At 41.3% G+C, this 20,107-nt stretch overlaps 1 protein-coding gene and 1 long non-coding RNA gene across 2 annotated transcripts in view; both read left to right on the top strand.

Annotated features, from left to right (window-relative positions):
- Positions 1,073-6,452, top strand: SPTSSA (serine palmitoyltransferase small subunit A). The gene is made up of 2 exons (XM_021402822.1): positions 1,073-1,275; positions 4,149-6,452. The coding sequence occupies exons 1-2, from the start codon at positions 1,173-1,175 to the stop codon at positions 4,250-4,252; spliced, it is 207 nt and encodes a 68-aa protein (XP_021258497.1). The 5' UTR covers positions 1,073-1,172; the 3' UTR covers positions 4,253-6,452.
- LOC110401146 overlaps positions 11,137-20,107 on the top strand; it is a 65,887-nt gene continuing 56,916 nt past the window's right edge. The window contains exon 1 of the long non-coding RNA XR_002440269.1: positions 11,137-15,149. This is a non-coding gene — a long non-coding RNA (uncharacterized LOC110401146). The remainder of the gene's footprint in view (positions 15,150-20,107) is intronic.

Genomic DNA, 20,107 nt, shown 5'->3' with positions numbered 1-20,107 from the left:
GTGCACACCTGGCATGTGTGTGAAGCCTTTGCTGTGCCCTGGCTCTAGTGCACAGGCGCTGTACCTTGCACTCAGCTTTACTGTGGTGCTTGATTTCCCCCTCATTGCTTTTCACTGGGTCTGTGTTCTAACTATTGCATTTGAAACTAGATTGTCCATGTAAGCTGCCAATGACCTTTATAATTGTGCAGTTCCAGGCCAATCTCTTGGCCTTAGATAAAGAAAAAATCAAAATAGCAGTCACAAGTTTCTAACACTGCAGTGTCTGGCCCCAAACACCTCACAGAAGTGCAAAGTTAGCAACTGTTATGGTAAAAAGTTGATCTATTGCTTCTTCTGCTGTTCCTGTGGGACTGATCTAGTCAGCCCAAGCTGACAGATTGTAAAGTCTCCTTCATCTGAGCAATGGTTTTGAGTGGGCTTTGCCCTCTGACAACTAAAGGTACTGAAGCCTTCTGCAGAACCCTTTAACACACTTCTAGTGGATAATGTTGAGCGCAACCTCCAGGTCTCCTGTAACTCCCAGTATGTCCATTTAAATGAAACAGGATGAGAGAAAATTGTGTGCAGCAGTCTTCCAGATATGACTCAGATCTGCTCCCATGGTGACGGACAGTCGTGCGATGTGATGTGATCTAACCAGGCACAGGCTCGTACATACAGCTGAATTATTCTGTAGGGGCAAATCAGCACGTTCTGGTACGCGGGCTGTGAGAGGGGCTGGGTTTTGTAATAAGTGGAGCGAGCTTCTCCTGGGATCTGCAGGGACTGTGCTGTACAAGAATACGGGCAGCCTTACGGCCACTGTAACCGACCCCATGTCTGATTGACTGTACCTTACACGCGCCGTGAGGGCGGAGGGGACGGGGAGCTCAGGGTACGCCCACCGCGCCCTGCCACCAGGGGACGTGGGCGGAAGCCTCGGGCCTGCCCCGCTCGGGGTCGAGCGTCCGCAGCCCCCCGCCAGCTCCGGGGTGGTGCCCCGCCCACCTCGCAGCGCCTCCATTTCGGGAGGCCGTGGTCCGGGGCCGGCCCTCGCGCGGCGGGGCCAGTCGGCAGCGCCGGCGGGGGAGGGCGGGTCCCAGGCAGCCACCGCCCCCGTCTCCGGTCGGCCTGGGCCCGGCGCAGGCGGCTCGGGACTAGCGGTGGGCAGGGAGAGCGCTGTGCGCGCCATGGCGCTGGGCTCGGCCTGGAAGCAGATGTCGTGGCTGTACTACCAGTACCTGCTGGTCACCGCGCTCTACATGCTGGAGCCTTGGGAGCGCACCGTCTTCAGTATCCTTCTGCCGGCGGCGCGAGGCCTGCCGGGCGGGGAGTTCTGGGTCCGGGTGGGCTACGGACGGTGTCCTGGGGCTATAGCCGAGGGCGGCGGGAGGGGAGGCGAGGCCGACCGGGGCGGCCGGGCCCGGGGAGCTGGCTGGGCTGCAGCCAGCACTGGCGGAGCGCTGCCGGAGTCAGGGGAGAGCCCTCGTGTCGGCGCGTGCCTTCCGTCACGGGCATCTGGCCGCTCCATCCGCCTCTGCCCGGGGCCGGGTTTATATCCTGACATTATTTCTCCTGCATTTTTTTTTTTCTCCGGTGGAATTGCGGTAATTTTTTTTTTTACCCTGACTCTTGAACTGGAACCTCAGGGTTTCTGCTCAGCACGAGTCTTTTGCGTGAATTCTGTTTTGTTGTCTAGTAGAAAGTAAATGTGCGTGCTGCAAAACCCGGGGAGCTTCGGTTTGGCCTGCATGTTGTCACACGGTGTTTGTTAGAAGAGCATGTAATCCTTGAGCTGGTAAATTTGTTTGGCTCTTCTGGAGTGGAGGAACTGGATAGATGCTAATGTGGAGTCTTCTGTATACAGACTACTTATAGGTGAGCTGCTTCAACCAGCTCTGTCAGACAGGCACTGCGGTCTCCTAAGGGCTGTTACTTATCACAAGTGTTCTTTGCAAGCGTGGCTGTTTTGATCTTGAGTTAAAATGATGTCTCATGAATGACCCTGAGCCATCTCTAGTTAATGCTGAAAAGCGCAGAGACAAACTAACCAAAATATTAACATAAGTTACCATTAAGAAGAGTTTAACAGTGAAAAAGCTGCTTTTCCTGGTCAGTTGTAAAGGAACTTGTTTTCATTATATGAATGGTTTCCCAGGATCCAGCTGGTTACAGGTTGCAGGGAGTTTTCTTGTGTACACTTGGTAAAAGTGGAGTCACTTTTTTTTTTCTTTCTAATACTTACGGGTGCACTGTGCAGTTATTAAGACAGTGGTTCTTAGTTTCAAAGTACCATGTTTCTGACTAGAACACCCTCCTCTGTTTATGCCATGTCTTTATCACTGAAAACACTTCATTTTTGCTTTCTTTGCAATTAGAAATATATATATTTATAACCAATCTTAGTTTTGTGTTAACTGGACGACTTCTTAACTTGGACAAAACATTTAAGTAATTGACAGATGTGTACGCATGTTTACTTACTTTATAAAGTTTGTTTTGCACTGAAGTGGTTGTTGCTTCACTTAAAATAATGTCCTGAGTGTTCCATGTATGGTTTGCAGTGTCAGATGAGCAGAACTGTCCCTGTCCTCAGAGGGAATGCTGTCACTGTGAGTGGGCCAGATCTGCCAGGCACAGGGCCTTGGGAGCTGGCAGTGCAGGGACCTGCTGGGTGCATTTCCGGCCTCTCATGTTCCAGAAGTGCTGGGAGCACTGGTACTGGAATGCAGATCTATGGGTTGACCTTCATTTTAGTATCTTGCATTGTGCAGTCTTCTGGGACTAAAAATACACCCAGAAGCTGATATGCTCTAATAAGCACCTCTAATACCTCTGCTCTATCTTGGGGAAGTCAGTCACAGAGCCTTTGTTGCACACATGCTGTGGTAACTTTATTTCTCAAAGTTACGGAGCATGCACGGCTTCTCTGATTTCACCTGTGGAACCTGAGTACTGTTATCCATGTTATCATGCTTGTTAATCTTCGGAGCTTTATATAGTGTTTCTGAATCTCTGCAGGTTATTGGCTGAATTTGAGAGGTTATTATTGAGAGTACTACTTTGGAATTTCTGAAGGCTTAAACTTTGAATGGCCTAATCCTTGAGTAGTCTGATGCTGTAGTTTCTGTAGCCTTGAGAATCCTGGACTGTGACAAAGGTTTAGTTGTATGTTTACACTGTAAGCTGTCATCTGACTTCTCTGAGTTTCTGGTTGCCATTTGGAGTTCAGCTAAATTAAGTGATCATCTTAAGATTGCTTAGCAGATGGCTTCATGTGAGGTTTGTTTTGTAGCTCTGCCACAGTAAAATACCAGTGAGCATTTATTTATTTAAATACGCAAATTTACTCTGAGCCATGCCGATCCTATGAGGTTTTGTGACTGAAGTATCTGGAAAGGTGTGTGTCACAATGTCACCCATATTTTTCATTACCCTTGCAGCTCTTTTTTCCTAAGTACTGTCAACACTTAAATTGAGCTCCTTGTCTGAGAAAAGGTCTGAGCTGATAGAGAAGCGAACCAAATAATGTAGTGACTTAAAGACTAGGGAACACTTGTTTCCTGGCTTTATGGTTGTAGTACAACTTCCACGCCAGGTGTTTTGTGAATCATAAATTAAATTTATTAGGTCATTCTGTTCCAAGAAGTCGATATCAACATTTAATACTGTCTGTGTAACAGTGAGTAGGCTATGCACAAACAACAGTTCATACTCTGTACAGGTTCATACAATCCTTTTGTTTTTGCCTTTTTTTTTTTTTTCCTGATGGTTGACTTTTCTGCCTGACTGATTGTGCTGGCTTCTGCAGGTATTGCTTAATACCTTGGAGGATATATGCATAATTCGTGTATCCTCAGTGCCCATTTTCAATTCCTTCTTCTCCCTTCCCACGCTTCAGCCTGTTCTGTTGTGTCTATGACAAGGCAGTGGATATCTTGCGAGACGTCCTGCTGTAACTCAGCTTATCACCCCTCCCTACCTGTGTTCTGTTTTTCAGTGTTCTGTTGCTTCTTCCTACATCTGTAACTGTTGAATACAGTTAGTACCTAGGATTTAAAAACATAACGTTATGAGATAGTTAACGAAAAAACGGTAATGCTATGCTTATATGATTTGTAATGTACTTTCGGTTTCAAATGCTTTCTTCCTTAACTGTAGTTCAGATTCAATGCTAGTTTCCATTGTTGGAATGGCACTGTACACGGGCTATGTGTTCATGCCTCAGCACATCATGGCAATATTGCACTACTTTGAAATTGTGCAGTGATGAAGAATGTATGTTCAGGAAGTAGTCGTGCTCTGAAATCTGGTCCACAAAGAAGAATTAACCTCTTAGTTTTAACAAGACTTCTACCGATGTCCAAAAGGAAAGACACAGTGATGATTCTGAAGACCAGGAAACAAGATGTGTAGAGCAGGGACACGAGATGTCCCCTGGGTTGTGTTAATTCCTTTTGATTTTACAAGATATGCCCTTGTATAGTAGTTTTGTCTACCTTAACATTGTGATTGTACTTTGATATCAGTATTTTCTTAACTTTGTGACAGTTTCGATATTGCACTGTGAAAGCTTTTCTTAATTGTAATTTTGAGTAAATCTTAATTGCCTTCTATTTTTAATCAGAAAATCATCTAATTAAATGGGGCTTAAAGCTTTTGCTATTGTATGGTATGTATTTGCCTGGGTATTTCTATCAATGCATTTTTGTAAGAAAATACATCTAGATTAATATTAGAGACATGGATATATTCGTCTGACACTATTTACACAAATTAGTTTGTACGACTGAACTCAGGTGTACTGTTTTCTTGTCCAAAACTTGTTCAACAGTATATTTGTGCGTATCACCTGAATTTGGAATTAGCAATTATTTTGAGTTTCTGTGCTCCATGTGTTGGAGGAGAGTGAGAGAGAAAACATTGAAACAATGAAGGCTGCATTCTTTATGTTTGGAGAAGTACTGTGGTTCTGGTCTTTTCATAGTGGGAACAAAAGCACTTTGCTGACATAGGCCCACATAAAGCTTTGGGATAGTACTTTAAATCAACACTTTTTCTAACAACCAATTAAATTGTACTTTTACATAATGCTTTGTTATGTTCCAGTGGTGATGGTTTTCTGCTAATTTTCACTCAACAATGTAACAGCCTATGTTTTAAAAGAGTTTTCTATCGCTGCTAGCGTTCCAAATGTGTTCTCTCTACAAGTGACCAAAACGTAGAGTTTTAAATGGACTTGAGTTACAACTACAGCAATAAGTAGCTGAAAACTTGACTGAAGTCCTGTCTTTTTTTTATTATTTTTTTTTTAATAGGGATTTTTTTCAGTTTTGTATACTGAAATGTAAGATGGTGACAACCTAACTTTCTTAAGTGTTTTTTTTTTTTGTTGAAAAAATAAAACTTTAAAAGCAGAGCTTTGCTGCAAAACTTTCTTTGAGAAGTTAGCGTGTTTCTGAATGTTGCTTATTTTTCTCAGACCAATTAAAAACAATGAAGACTAGTACTTGACCAAAGAGTTGGGATTTAGTGGCCCAGTAATGACATGTACTGTTGTATCTTTTATGCAGCTTCTTTTATAATGAGGAATTTTACCTGAGTTGTAGAACTAAACTGTTCTATAAATACAGCGTCTTTTAGGTTTATATGGTATTCTCAAATGCACAGAAATGGAACAAAAAAACCCTTTTTTCATTTAAGTATTTTATTAATCTCTGATGGAAACTCTGTCATCGTCTTGGAGCTGTAAACAGTGAGCCTTCTTAGGTGGACCATAGCTTTACTGCCTTTGGTAGAGGTCTCTCACTAAATTAGCACCTTGCTTAGGGTGGAATTTCTTGTGAATAATTAATTAAACTTCTAATTGCCGTCTTTCACTTATCCCATGTCTGCATGAGTGGCCCAAGCAGTGGTGTTACTGATTTGGTAAGGCTAGAGACAAGAGGCATGTAATCCTTTCTTTGCTTATTTAAAGTTGGTGGTGCAAACATAGGCAGTTTTATTTTTTAAGTACGTCCACACATGTGCATAAGTATTTTAAATATAAAAATGGAGATAATGATTAGTTAACATTTTCTTTCTGAAGTAACAAATTCATGCTGCCCATGGGTTAAATTGGTCCTGTGATGTTTCTTTGTGAACTACCATTGTGTTTGAGACAAATTACTGCTGAGGGAGGGTTTTAGTTGTATGAGGGGGAGGGATGACTACAGAAAAAAAAGCTCTGTGCTATAGCATTATGAATGTTAAAAATGATTTTTAATTGTGAAAGGTTTTATAAAAGGGCTTAGATGTACTGACTTTTATTAGCTGTCTGCTTTTTGTTGAGAAAAAGGGTAACCACAACCTCTAAACACTTGTATTATGTTAGAGTGGGCTTGATTGATAACATACTTGGATTCAATTTGCTAATTTGAATAATCTTTTTTAGCAGTATTTTTTAATTATAAATTAAGAATTTCTTAGAAGCTTTGGGCTGTTCTTTTTGGCTCCAGATACTTCGTTAAAGATAAAATTATTTCATTAACAAAATATTGTATGTTTCTAGACGCATTTCTAGAAGAAGGTATCTGCAGTGTGATTTTTGTAAAGCTGATCTAGTGAAGAGATGGATTAAGTGCAGTAATTATGAAGCAAAATTAGTGGTTTTTTTAAGTAAGGAAGTTGGTAGGAATTTAATTCATCATTAAATTTGAATAATAAATGAATCCTAAGGCAACGAAGTTGTTTCCCCTCTCCAGTCTGCGTTAATGTCATGTTAATTGGGGAATCAGTTCCTTCATGTTACGTACTTTGAGCTTTTTCTGTGCAAGCTGAGGCACCTGAAATACCATTTGAAGGAAGCAGGTCAATTATACTTTTGTTTAAAAAATGATGTTGTTAACCAAGCCATCAATATTTTAGATACAAAAGGAAAAAAATAATCCTGAGAAGTATCTAAGGGGGGTGTGTGGAAATCTGAGCCCTCAAAGTAACTTTATGTTAGTCTTTTAACAGCAATAACTGGTGGGATTTAGCTTGAGTTACTCAAAATATGTTTAACAATGTGTTAAATCTTACCGCGCAGCTGATAACACCAGCTCCGTCAGACAGCCCCAACAAGAGACTGGCACAAGGAGTGGCCATCCTGCCTACCCTGCCGTGGTGACATGCTGTGCCTGGGGCTCAGCTGCCCTCCTGCTGGCCTGCTCTGGAGCTGGCTACACACAGCCCCATGGCTGGTGCAATGCCTAGATGCTGCAGGGATTGTCATTAAGAACTCCTATGGTAGGAACTTCCATAGCTATAAGAGAAAATTTAGTTTCCAACTAGATTTCATGCCTGTTCTGGGATGTGCGTCTGTATGTATACGTACGAGTGTCCCAGGTGAGTCAGTTTTATAAAAACACGTACCCTCTTGGAAGATGATACCTTCTTTCAATTTCTTCTTCGAAGATACTTTTCTGAGGTGGGATCTGGCTAGGACTGGCAAGACTTAGTTGCAATGTGTCTGGTGGCTGTGATAACTGTGTTTCTTTGGGGTTATTGTGTAACACTTAATTTGGAGATAGGTTGTGGGTGGTGGGTTTTTTTTTTGTGGTTTTTTAACTACCTTGTGAAGAAAAACATGAGAAACCTAAAGCAAGACTTTCTTACTGAAATTTAGCAAAGAAAGTCATTTGTGCATTTATTTAAACATTAAAAAGAAATAGATGTGAAAGGACTACAGTGTTGTAAGCTTAGAATCACAGAATATCCTGAGTTGTAAGGGACCAACCGAGTCCAACTCCTGGTTCCACACAGCAGTACCCAAACCCAATGTCTGAGAGCAGTGTCCAAATGCTTCTTGAACTCTGGCATCTTGGGGCTGTGCCCACTGCCTGGAGTAGCCTGTTCCATGCTCTCCTCTCTCTGGTGAGGGACCTTTCCCTAGCCTGGAAGAAAGGACTAACCCCTAGCCTGCCCCTCCCCTGACGAAGCTCCATGCCGTTCTCTTGGGCCCTGTCGCTGTCACCAGAGAGCAGAGCTCAGTGCTGCCCTTCACGCCCTGTGAGGAGCTGCAGGCTGCCATGAGGCCTCCCCTCACCCTGCTGTGGGGTGAACAAACCATGGGTCCTCAGTTGCTCCTCAAATGTCTTCCGCTGTAGACCTTTCACCATCTTCATAGCCCTCCTTTGGACGCTCTCTAATAGTTTTGTGTCCTTCATATGCTGGCACCCAAACCTGCACGCAATGCTTGAAGTGAGGCTGCACCACACAGAGCAGAGCGGGACAACCCCTCCCCTCACCCACTGGTAATGCTGTGCCTGATTCACCTGAGGGTGCAGCTGGCTTTGGGCTGCCAGGGCATGCTGCTGGCTCAGATTCAGCTTGCTGTCAGCCAGAGCTCCCTGCATGGGTGCTCTACAGTGTTTTGTCCTCCAGTCTGTACATAGATCTGGGGTTGCTGCATGCCAGGTGCAGAATCCACCTGGATGAATCTAAGTTGAATCTTAATTGTGTAATGGGTGGGCATAGTATTACTGCAGATTGGTGCAATTAGTTTGATAGGAAGTGCTGTGCTACTTCACTCAGGTGCAGTAGAGAAATGTGTGTTACAAATGCTGAACAGGGAACACCTGCTTCTGGCTAACAAAAAAAGGTTGTATTGCAGTGAACAAGAACAGCATGAAGAGATTTGATCCTGTGGTATTCGTGGACGGTGAGCAAAGTTCTGAGGAGAAAAAAAGGCATCCTCTAAAACACCAAAGCAGCGTGTCCTAGGGTTGGGACACCAATGAAGTTTTTTAGTGTCAGAAGTTCCTTTTCATCAGATAATTTGTCCATGTTTTCTACAACTGCTGTTGTAGGACAACAATTTCTTCCACTCTTGCCCATCCTAACACCAGGGTTGATTTTAACTTTATCTGTCATTTGCATTGTTTTTCTGTTCAGTCTGCTATGGTCAGACTTAAACAGAACTATTAACTGAGCACAACAGCTGCTGTCTCTTCTTCCTTTCATCAGGAGGATTTAAGGGGGAAAATCTGGCATCCTAGTCTGGATCTGGATCAAGCCTCCTTTCCATGTAATGGGGAGAAATGAAATTCTAGTTGTGAAATTTCCCACTCTGGGATTTCTGCAGACTCTTCTGCTTTGCTTAACAAATCCAGTATATCAAATTCAGTGTATGATCGCAAGATTTTCCATCCATCTAAACTGTCATAGTGTGATTGAAGACTGAGGAATGATGACCATCCACTCTCCCTGAGAGATTCAAACCCTGATTCCATTTCCAAAGTGTCATTTAAAGTCAAGCTTTTTCTTCACAATATTTTTTGCAGTGACAGTAGGTGTATCTCAAATGTTACAAGTACTTACAGTGAAGTAGAATGGGTAATTACATTTTACAATAGCTTATTGCTAAATGCTTAACACGATGTAAAATGCTGAGAGGCAGTCTTGGCTGGAAGTCAGGCTGTCCTGAGGTGGTGTTACTGGTAAAACTCCTAGGAGTACACTGTGAATTCTGTGAGCCTATAGACTATTGCATAGACTTTAGAGAGCTGTGCTTGTTCACAGGGGGAGTGCTTGTATTCAAAATGAACAAAGCTATTTAGACCTTATAATGGGAATCCCATATTTTGGAAAGAGGCCTTTCAAATATTAGGGACTCTGTTTTACATGTACAGCAGTTCTTTATGTTTTGTTGTTGCTCAGTTAGTACTATGTGACTTCAGATACCTGTAGGTCCTTGGCATTTTGAAGTCCGCTAATGGCTTTTAATTTAAAGACATTCTACTTTCCTTTGCAGAGAGGGCCCTCTGTTAATTGCATTCTTTATTCTGGAGGAATTTTTAAATGTGTTACAGTGATTCTAATCTAAACTTGGCTCATTATGTGAAGTCAAAGGGAAGGTACATATGGTGGAACTAATATCAAAGGAAGGAGGCTGAAAATTAAAATTTTGTCTGCCTTTGGACAAGCATCAGGATGAGTCGAGGGATGAAAATTATTTTACTAGGCTTTTGGTTTCTGTGGAGCTTCAACTCTTACGGAATGGGTGTTTCTAGTATTTTGACAAATGTAAGAGTTATTTCCCCCAGCAGAAAGCATAACTTTGTTTTCAGATGGCTGTGTTGAAATTTGGCACATTGTCGATACTGGTGTTAAACCCCAAAATTTACTAGATGAAAATGTGAATTTTTCACATAAATATGATGGTTACTGAGCTAGGAACTTTAAGCTGTGGAAGCATTGGTTTAAGAGGTGATAATAGCACCCTGATTCTCGAGCTGCATGTTTGCGTTGTGTGGTTGGATTTTGTGGACACATGGCTCTACCTGGCTCGAAGATCCTTCATGCCATAAAGGCACGTGCAAGCATTAGGAAGATGCCCTGGTTACTTATTTATTTTAAAGTTTGGGGTGATGGTGTTTGGGATTAGAGACTGAATAATCTTTCTAGAGGCTTTGCTGTTTTATCGTGTGTTAAATAAATTGACATTTTGATGAAATGTTGTATTTCTTGGGGACTCATCACCTGTCGTAGGCTGGACAGAAAAGTATGGAGCAGTAATTGCCAAATTTAATACAGGACACAACATCTGCAGCTATAAACCAAATAAAAGAATCAAGAAGTGTGACCAGCTGGTCGAGGGAAGTGATTCTGTGCCTCTTCTCTGCTCTTGTGAGACCCCACCTGGAGTACTGCATCCAGTTCTGGGACCCCAACACAAGAAAGACATTGAGTTGTCGGAGCGGGTCCAGAGGAGGGCCTCAAAGATGATCAGAGGACTGGAGCACCTCCCCTTTGAGGACAGAGCTTTGGAACTCTTCAGCCTGGAGATGAGAAGGCTCCAAGGAGACCTAATAGTGGCCTTCCAGTAGCTGAAGGGGGCCTACAGGAAAGCTGGAGAGGGACATCTTATAAGGGCGTGTAGTGACAGGACAAGGGGAAATGGTTTTAAACTGGAAGAGGGTAGATTTACACTAGATAACAGGAAGAAATTCTTTACTGTGAGGGTGGTGAGACAGTGGAACAGGTTGCCCAGAGAGGCTGTAGATGCCCCCTCCCTGGAAGCATTTAAGGCCAGGCTGGATGGGGCTGTGAGAAACGTGGTCTAGAGGGAGGAGTCCCTGCCTACAGCAGGGGGTTGGAACTAGATGATCCTAAAGGCCCCTTCCAGCCCAAACTATTCTATGATTGTTGTGAAGTTTCCTTTTTTTTTTTTTTTTTAGGTCTATTTAGGGAGAAAAACTAAGTATTTATTATCATGGAAGAGTTTAAACCAAACATCCTCTGGTAAATGTTCGTGTTCCTCATCTGCTTCTCTAATGGTTAGCTGTTGTTCTCTTTTCCATTTGGATTGCTTTTTATTCCATTTGTTTCTTGCTTGCAAGAAAGTTATGCCTTGGAATATGATTTTGAATGTTGCTATTTAATACACACCAGTAACATTACAAAATTCTGGAAGACATCTTTGTGTAATATTCTTTCTAGCATAATAGGATTCTGATGTCTGATAATTTCAGGAGTCATTCAAAATGCAGACCAGGTGTGGCTTTGGTTATCTAGTGCACATATACCAGACTTAGTACAGCTTGTTCTTTTGATTATGTTACATTTCTGATTCAAAATTAGCATTTGGGAGTGAAAGCCCAGTGCATTGCACTGTATTGTATTTGACCAGAATTATCAGATATTTTCCAAACTCAGAATTGAATTAGTGGATGACTATATGAAAATCTTTCTTGGTCATTAATCTTGTAAAAATAAATAAATAAATAAAAAATCCTTCCTTGAACATCTTTCGTAGTTATAGAGTATTCCAGTAGGCTAGGCAAAAAAGTAGTGCTCAGCTCAAACTGACAGGGTATATGCACAGTCTATCTGTCTTAGACCACAGAAGAAGGGGTCTAAGATGGTCTGCTGAATTCCCGGTATCTACGCAAATGGAATGGTGGTCTCCACTGAAAAATGAAGAAGCTGTCTACACTCAGAGGGGAGACAATTTCTATGGAAGTGAGGCTTTCCAGGTCAGGATGTGGCTGTAGGGTGCGCCTGCCATGTATTGTCACTCGTGCTGAGATCCAGAAGTACCCTGCAGGAGAGTTTGTGCAGAGCTGCATTTCCTTGGAAAGAAAATTGTATAAAGTCATCTTTATGCTGAAAAGAAGGGAAGTGTGCGAGAAAAATCTTGATCAAGTTGAAGCACACAGAGATGCTGTCTCTCCTCTCTGCACAGTGCTGCATTGCCTATAAGCATCTGCATGGCATATTGGTTTTCAGTACTGCTTCTGCTAAGTATGATGTGCATGTGTGCTCACAGTCATTCTGTCTTGAATCTTTGGGAAATCATAAGGCTTCCTCAGATGAGTGGCTGGCTGTGGTTCAATAGTTTCATTCCTTATTCTCTTGGCTGGTAACTGCAATCTGGGGAGCAAATGCTATGCCGGTTGGTGGTCTGAAAGTTGACTGATGATGGCAATATTCCTTTTAAAGCCAACATCTATGCCTCCCATGGTTATATCAGTTTGTGAATGTCTTTACCTGCTGCAAGAAGCAGTTCTGTTGGGAAAACCTCTTTTGTCTGATATTTCAGCAACATCTGAACTCTTCATTCAGCTACTGATAAACCCTTTGAATTATGCATGAGAGTGATTTGTACCATTGTGTGTTTTCTCAGGTAATTTCAGGTCTAGATTAGGACAGCAGACCTCAGATGGACATATCACAAGACTTATTAAGATCACAAGTCTACTTCTCTGTGGGAAGAAAGCGTATGAGTAGGCTATACAAATGACCCACGAAGTGCCTAGCCTTGTGTTAATGATGTTACAGAGGCCAACCACATACAAAGGTATGTGTTTGTGCCTGCTCACAAACAGGAAAGGGCTGGTGGCAGTTGGGGTCGCAGATGATGGCAGGGGCTCGAGTGCCCACAGATAAATCAATTCTAGATCCAGAAGAAAGGTGAGAGAGAAAACAGCAAAATAACTTCTAGGTTTTGGCATATGGAAAGCAGAATTCAGCTTGTTTAGGGAATTGCTAGGCAGAATCACCTGAGAAGCTGAGAATATATTGTATGTATTCATTAGTTTATATCAACTAAGTTAACTCATAGGGTGACAGATTGAAAATACAGTGAAAGTGCTGAGATAGCAGTGACAATGTGGTCCCAAGGTGATCTTTACATTTTATTTCTCTCAATGCTATTATAAGTCAATAAAAAGTTATGGTTAGGAAGACCAGTAACAACAGAATAGAAAGTACTATTTATTGTCTGAGCTTGAAATGAGAAAAAAAGGTCAGGAGAGGCAAGCACTGCAATATCTTACAGTCTGTTTCCTATAAAAACGGAACAGCATGTCAGCTGAGCAGAATTCTTTTCCTTCTCAATTAGCTCTGTTTTCAGAATTGGTGTCTTATGGTCTTGTCTCTTATTTTGTTGATGGTGGTCCAAAATCATAGTGACTTCTGCCTCTAAATGCATATGCTGAGGTTCCTGGGTTACCTACTGTGCTCAAAAGTTGATTCATACTTGTTCGCAGCCAGACTGTGGTAGATACTTAGTGTCATTGTTATGAATGACTCTGCTATTAAGAAATCAGGATGTCTCATCTCCGTTTCCAGTGAAGTATTGGTTCTAGAAGAGAATGGAAAGAAGAATCTGATTTCTGCTAGTTCAGCTTGAGGCTGTTCCCTGTGGAACTTGAAAATACCTTATTTATGAGAGCTGATTGTTCTCATGAAAGGCCTGAAAGAGCAAATCACAGAAAGAGAGCCTGTTATTGCAGTCATTTTCTTTCCTTGTCATTATTACAGAATTTCTGTTGATGTTCTTTTTTGAATTCCCGAGTGATGGATGGTTGTGAGGAATTACTAAAAAGAAGTATTTTGTTGTCTCACAGTCTGGGATTTTCATCAACAAAAAAACCCACATTTAAGTGTAAGAACACTTAAAAAGTGCCACTCATGAGTCAGAGGTCAAACCTTTATTTTTTTGCCCTTTTGCAGTAGGTGAAAGGAGCATTAGGGTGCTTCTGCTGTTGCTGGGGACAATTTTTTTAGCATCTTTGAACTGAACAGGTTCTGAGAGCTCAACAAAAATAAGTACCTGTTCAACTTGCATTTCTGTTGTCACTATGTCCAGCTTAAGGAGTAAGGGATGTTGTTAGTCTCAATAGCTCAAGTTAGCATCACCTTGCCTTATGTTGCAAAATGCAGTAATAGGGTCACTGGCCTGGGGAAACCCAGCTACCAGTCCCTGTTTTCACATGTAAATTAATTTGAGAGAATACCAGGATATCTGTAGCTTCCTCTATAGCATATCTCAGGCTAAGTATCCCTCAAGCCACACTGTGTGTTTTGTCCCATATGCACCAGCTTTCAGCTTTTCTTTACTCCTGAATGAAAATTTTACTCTGGGAATAAATTTCCCATTGACAGCTTAGCTACTATGGTGGGTAGCAACATCTCATCCTTGCAGCCCCCTGCAAGCAGCTCTAAATGTAGTGACTTTTGTTTTCTGTGACAGCACTCAAGGAATTAGAGCTCACCTCTGTGTTGTGGGTTGAGCTCTCCTTTTAATGAACATGCTTGATGTACTGGTAAAACAAGGCAGAATATTAAGTGGATTGTGAACATCAAACTGCTATGCTTTTAAAAGAGCTGCAGGTTTAAGGCCTCTAGTTCAAGTAAGCCTCTTCATGAAAATGCCAACAAAAGATGCCCCAAGATACAATTTGTTTTGTGCCCTAACGAGAATGGTTCTTGCCAACATGTGGTCAGTGAGAGTGGGAATTTGCAGTAGTGGAAAGGAAGCAGCTGATTCCCCACATGTCCAGCTGTGCTTTTTTTTTTGCAGAGCTCCGTTAGTAATGAAAAAAGCGTGGCACAGTTTTGAAGAGAAGAGTCCATTTTTGTGGTCAAGAACTGTCTACTGTTTTGGGAGCCATAGTGTCTTCTGATTATTCTTGTTTTTGAGTACCTGTCTTTCAGGATGATTTTCGTATTAATCACGTGCTTATAAAGGAGCAAACCAGGTAATCTGCTGTGGAGTGAGGCCATATGATTTTCCTCATCTGTAATCACAGGCCTAATTCCATCTAAGCTTGTTCCTACCTGTCCTGTCCACTGTGCATGAAGACTGTTCCTTTTCTCTTTGCAACCGGTTTTACATCCCTGAAGGCTGGAAGGATGAGGTGGGTATTTAACAGTCTATAAGCTAAACTACCCCAAATAATTTCTTAGAACCTTCTGAAACTCTCAGCTGAGGCCTTATCAGCACTAAATAAAATGGAGAAAATGTACTGTGACAAACACATGAAATAACCCTGTTCATACAGCCTTGCCTGATGTTTGCTTTTTTCACAGTGGCATTATGTTGACTTGCCATCTGATTGATATCTATTGTATTCAAATGCTATTAAAAGCTGTTAACTAGCCTGCTATTTTCTATCTTAAATTCATTCAGTTGGGCATTATTATTAAAATTCAATACTCTTACCTACTGAATTCGGTATTCACTTTGTGTCTTTTGCCAGATTCCTTCTCCAGTTTATTTTGATTTTTTGACATCTAGTATACTTGGAGTTCTCTCTACTTTGTCATATGCAACTATGACAAACAATTTGTTTATTCTATTGTCCAAATTATTAACAAAAGCATGGAGCAAGGTTGGAGATGGTGCTGTTATCCATGAAATATCCTGTTTGATGCATACTTCCTTTTTGACAGGGAGCTGTGGGTACCTACCCCCTAGGACTGATGATGTTCGCAGCCGTTCTGTGGTATTTGATTTAGTCTTTGCCTCTGCAGCTCACTTATGAGAATGTCATGTTTGGTAACATCAAAAGCTGAAACTGAGTTTTGGCACCTATTGCTTCTTCCCTATCCACAAGGCCTGCTGGTCTGTTGTGTAAGGAAATTAGACTGATTTGGTATGACTTGCTCTCTACCGTTATGTGCTCTAATACTGTTAGTGGGTTTGTTAGATGGTATAATTTAGTCTAGTAGTTTTCTGGTAACTGAACTTGACAGGTTTTTAATTTCCAGCTTTTCTTTTCTCTCCTCTTGTTAGAGATGCAGTAGGTTTTCCATCTGCCAGAAGCTGTCTGTATTCTGAGTTCTCCAGTATGACCATTAACACTACTGAGGTTAATTCCACAGGTTGTTGAATTATTTTCATACCCAATGGGTATGAAAAAGATGTCTAAATAACCTGTTCTTCTAAATGGGCCTTTTGAGTTAAAAATTCAACTCGCCTGCTTTTATTTCATTGATTTTATTTACTTTTCAAATATACTTTTTGGAAATACCCGAGTTACTGTGCTGTATGCAGTTTTATCCCTTTTGTTGTTCATATGATATCAATCATCTGCATTCTGCCAGTATTTCTAGTGTAGTCTCCTATATGATGTCATTTAATACTTTGTACATGTGGCATTTTCTGATTACTTTTATCTTCTGAATTCCTGTTCCTATTCTAAATTTCCTATCCCTCTAACTGCTGAAGTATTCCTGTTAATGTCCCTTCCTAGTTACACTTGACTTTGTTTTGCCTTTCCTCATTTTGTCCCTAGACACTCCTGCTATTATTTTGTACTCATCTTTGGTACTATGACCCAGATTGTTTTCTGTACACTTCCCCTTTTTATCTGAGGTCAATAAAGAGCTTGCAATTTCCTAAATTACTTTCTTGCTAATTGTATTCTCCTTTTCTGCTTTAGGATCATTTGGGCTCAGATTTTCATTATAATTTATTCGAGGAACCGGCACCCTAATTTGTTTTTCCTTAAATTCAAAGTAAAAATTCAAAATAGGTATCCAGTTTACAAAGATTATCTTCAAGACAAGGTAATTACTGCTTTTGGTGCTTTGGATTACCTTGCTGGGTAAAGTGCCCGTGTGGTTTCACAGGAAGCCTCATCCATATAACTTGAGTAAATCCTTGGCATGACATCTTCATGTTTCTTTTCAGTCATCATAGGTACCATAGACCAGATTTAACTCCCGATCAGGCCCAGACCTCATGACTTCCTCAAAATAGGAGTGATTTTTTTGCTTTTTAATCTACCTGTTCCTCCAGAATAAACCCTGTCCATTCACTTGTACATAGTATAGCAAACCATGCGGCCTATGGATCAATACATCTCCCTTGGATGCTATGCACTCCATTCTATGCTCCCTTGGGACCATGGACAGCCCTTGAAATATGCTGTTGATCCATGCCAGGTAAGGGAGGAGCAGAATATGGGGAAGGGAAGAGATTCTTACCAGTTATTAAAGAGGTGAGAACATGTGTCATAAAGCCACTGAATATGTAGCAAATGGATCACGTAGCCTAATCAGTTAAAAACTTGATCATTTCTTGCTTTCAACACTGCAGCCACTAGGGTATGAAATACTGTTTGGCACTCGTCTTCTGCTATGGGATGCTAGTCAGGCATCCTATCAAACAGTTTGCTTGCAATATCCAAAGTAAAATGAAGCAGCTTAGAATTTCTACAAATCACGTCCAGAGCTACTAAAACACATGAGCTGTTATGGCAAGGGAGGATATCTTCTGATCAGATATATTATGCTTCCCAAGTTACTTTACTCTCACTTAAAATGGACGTGCAGCATAGCAGTTATATATATATATATATATATATCAGGAGCCCTTAATTAAAAGAGCAGATTTCAAAAGGGAAGTTTGATGACTATGAAATGTGTTTGGGGATGGATAAGAAAATGCCCCCGGGGAAATACTACTCTCCTAGTCCCCAAAATGCAGTCCTTCCTGGCAGATACATTCACTTTGAGCTAGTGAAACTGGGAGAAGGAAGAGCCAGGGCTGAGATCTCCAGAGCTTGGATATTTTCTTTGTGAAGCACAGAAACGCTGGAGATGGAAAATGGGGGGGGGGGAAGATGAGAAGGGCTGGCTCCTACAGGAATGGCAGCAAGGAGTGCTATGCAGAAATTGTTGAGTCAAACAGGTTCTCTGTAGGGCTTACTTATTAAGTCAATCTTAATAAATGAGTGATGTTTGCATTACTTTGAATTGAGTACCTACCCCAAGCTTTCTGTTAGGGATAATGAAGCTGGAGGGAGGTTGTGTGGGCACATTATATTGATACAGCTGTTCTCTGAAGCTAAGAATGGAGCTTTGCATGTTGAAGTGGGGAAAACTGCAGGTTGTCATAAAAATTTGCAAAGTCTACAAATTCCATAGAATCCCTGGGTGGTTTTCTGATGTTTACTGGTAAAAGGCCTATTTTCCAGAAAAAAAATGGTGTAAGATATATGGATTAATGTAGCAGATAAGATTTTTGTTACACTTGGTCTTTTTATTTAGAAGATAGAACAGCCAATATACACTGCTAATTTTTATTCTAAGTGATGGTGTCCTGCTCCCCCTTATGTGTGCGATTAAAAATAACTTGTTTTTTATTCAAAACGGAACCTTTTTTTTTTTTTCCTGAGAGCTTCTCATGCTGCAAGATCTTTTTCTTCAGAATTTGATAAATAGGTCCTTTGCTGAGGACACCTGGGGAAAAAAAGAAGGAAAATAGTTATGACTATATATATATATAAATATGTATTTATATAAATGTATGTAAGAAATGATGCACAAGTAATTGCTCACCACTCCCTGACCAATGCCCAGCCAGTCCCCCGAGCAGCAGAGGAGAACGAGGTGAACTCTCACTCCCTTCAAAACTCCTTCTGCATGATGTCATATTGTATGGACTATCCCTTTGGCCAGTTTAAATCAGCTGTCCTAATTCTGTTCCCTCCCAGCTCCTTGGGCCCTTCGCTGTGGATGGCCTTGGCTCTATACAACATTGCTTAGCAGCAACTACGAACTTCGGTGTGTTATCAACAGTGTTTTTCTCCTAGAACCAAAACATAGCATCATACCAGACAGTCTGAAGAAAACAATTCTGTCTCAGCTGAAAGATAATCTCAGTGACAATAGCATAGCAACAACATAGCTGTCAGTAGAGGACAAGGTCTTTGTCTTGAGTTAGTGCTCTTAATTCCTTTTCTTCTAAATTACCTAGCTGTGTCCTATTTGTGCACAGATTAAGTAACAGGTATTAGCAGAAGTAACTTTCCCTGTCAAAATGTTGAAAAATTGCTATTCATGTCAGTGGGTTCAATGTCACTGCTGTGCAAAGTGTCTGGATTTCACTTTGGGGTGTCTGAACTGTTTGGAGAAAGCAGCTTTGTGTTGTGCTGAGTGCAGCCTACTTAACGCTTATTCATTCTCCCTCTGTAAATTGTACTTAAAATTCAAACCTTAAGCCAACTAAATCCACTGAAGTAGAGCTGAGTATCGGTGAAAAACAAGTAAAAAATATCTTCTCAAAGTGTAAACATTTGTATTTTTCTTGCTCTGAGTGTAGATGGCTCTATAAAGTGATGAAGTGTGTGTGTTTGAAGGCTCTAATGCTGGAGATCTCTATCCTCAAGGCAAATCAACAGAGAGCTCCTAATGCTAAAATCATGGCTAAACACCTCAGCTCTGCACGGGACAAAGAACTGTGAAAGGTATACTGCCCTGTTTCATTTGACACATTGCCAACCATGAATTAGTGAGTTCTGCGTCCAGTATAACCTGTGGGAGAGGGGAATCTCTTTCCTCAAGTTTTCATAATCTTGAAAGGAACTATAACTCTTTTTGCCCAAATAGGGTACAAAAGCACCAAAAGAGAGAACCTATAGAGAAGGTGATGTGTCTTAGACTCTTAAGAAACACAAGTCAATCCATGCCTATCACCTCTTGTTTACGCAGAGTGCGGATAATCTGAGCTATGACTGCTGGATGTAGTTCAGTCTGCAGCCACAAAGAGTAGTTCCATGTGACATTTGGATATTTTTTAACCATCTTTTTTTGGGCAATTAGGTATGGTTGAATGTAAATGAAGAATAAAATTAAAATATATGTTCCGATTAAAGTCCATTTAGTGTACTTCATTGTGAGTATTTCCCTGGCAAACTGCCCTGAAAGCTTCTCACGGCTTAGATTGCATTTTAAGCTACCTTCAGGGAGGTGGGTGAAAAAAAACCTTTGCATTCTCTGAGAGATGTTGCAGCAGGACTTGCTTCCAAGTAGCACTTGGTTCCATTAGCTTTGAGATAACCTTTCAGCTTTGAGATAACCTTTCAGC

This window comes from Numida meleagris, chromosome 6 (assembly GCF_002078875.1).
Source record: "Numida meleagris isolate 19003 breed g44 Domestic line chromosome 6, NumMel1.0, whole genome shotgun sequence".
Taxonomy (NCBI): domain Eukaryota; kingdom Metazoa; phylum Chordata; class Aves; order Galliformes; family Numididae; genus Numida; species Numida meleagris.
The sequence above is the reverse complement of the archived record's forward strand: the minus strand, read 5'-3'. Positions and strand labels throughout refer to the sequence as shown.

What these genes read in the sequence shown, in the direction of transcription:
- SPTSSA (XM_021402822.1), top strand. Translation starts at nt 1,173, where the DNA reads ATGGCGCTGGGCTCGGCCTGGAAGCAGATGTCGTGGCTGTACTACCAG. An exon ending in TTGGGAGCGCACCGTCTTCA is followed by an intron (nt 1,276 to 4,148) that starts GTATCCTTCTGC and finishes ACTGTAGTTCAG; the next exon opens with ATTCAATGCTAGTTTCCATT.